The 308-nt window shown below is 59.7% G+C and overlaps 1 protein-coding gene across 1 annotated transcript in view; it reads left to right on the top strand.

Moving 5' to 3' along the window:
• LOC104464328 (alpha/beta hydrolase domain-containing protein 17A) overlaps positions 1-307 on the top strand; it is a gene marked incomplete at both ends in the record, with an annotated part of 1,948 nt that extends 1,641 nt beyond the window's left edge. Inside the window, one exon of the mRNA XM_010077000.1 lies at positions 247-307. Within this exon, the coding sequence (XP_010075302.1) occupies positions 247-307 (61 nt within the window). The remainder of the gene's footprint in view (positions 1-246) is intronic.
• Position 308: the final 1 nt, after the last annotated feature.

Below are 308 nucleotides of genomic sequence, written 5' to 3'. Positions count from 1 at the left end.
GAGGGGCTCACGCTGTCCTGGGGCGGGTTCCGTCAGCACTGTCTGGGTCCCACGGGGCTGTTGTCACCACTGTCCAGTCCTCGTCCTTCCTTGGCAGAAGCTCCATGTCCCTGTGCTCTACTAGGATCAAAAAGCATTTCCTGGTCCCTGTCCCCGAGGGGATGTGCTTTGGGGGGCAGGAGGAACGGGAGTGCCTTGATCCCTGTACTTACCCCCCCCTCATCTCTTCCCCACCCACCCTGGCAGCATCGAGAAGATCTCCAAAATCACCTCTCCTGTCCTCATCATCCACGGCACGGAGGATGAAG

The sequence above is a fragment of the Pterocles gutturalis genome, unplaced genomic scaffold (assembly GCF_000699245.1).
Source record: "Pterocles gutturalis isolate BGI_N339 unplaced genomic scaffold, ASM69924v1 scaffold14948, whole genome shotgun sequence".
Lineage (NCBI taxonomy): Eukaryota > Metazoa > Chordata > Aves > Pterocliformes > Pteroclidae > Pterocles > Pterocles gutturalis.
The sequence above is the reverse complement of the archived record's forward strand: the minus strand, read 5'-3'. Positions and strand labels throughout refer to the sequence as shown.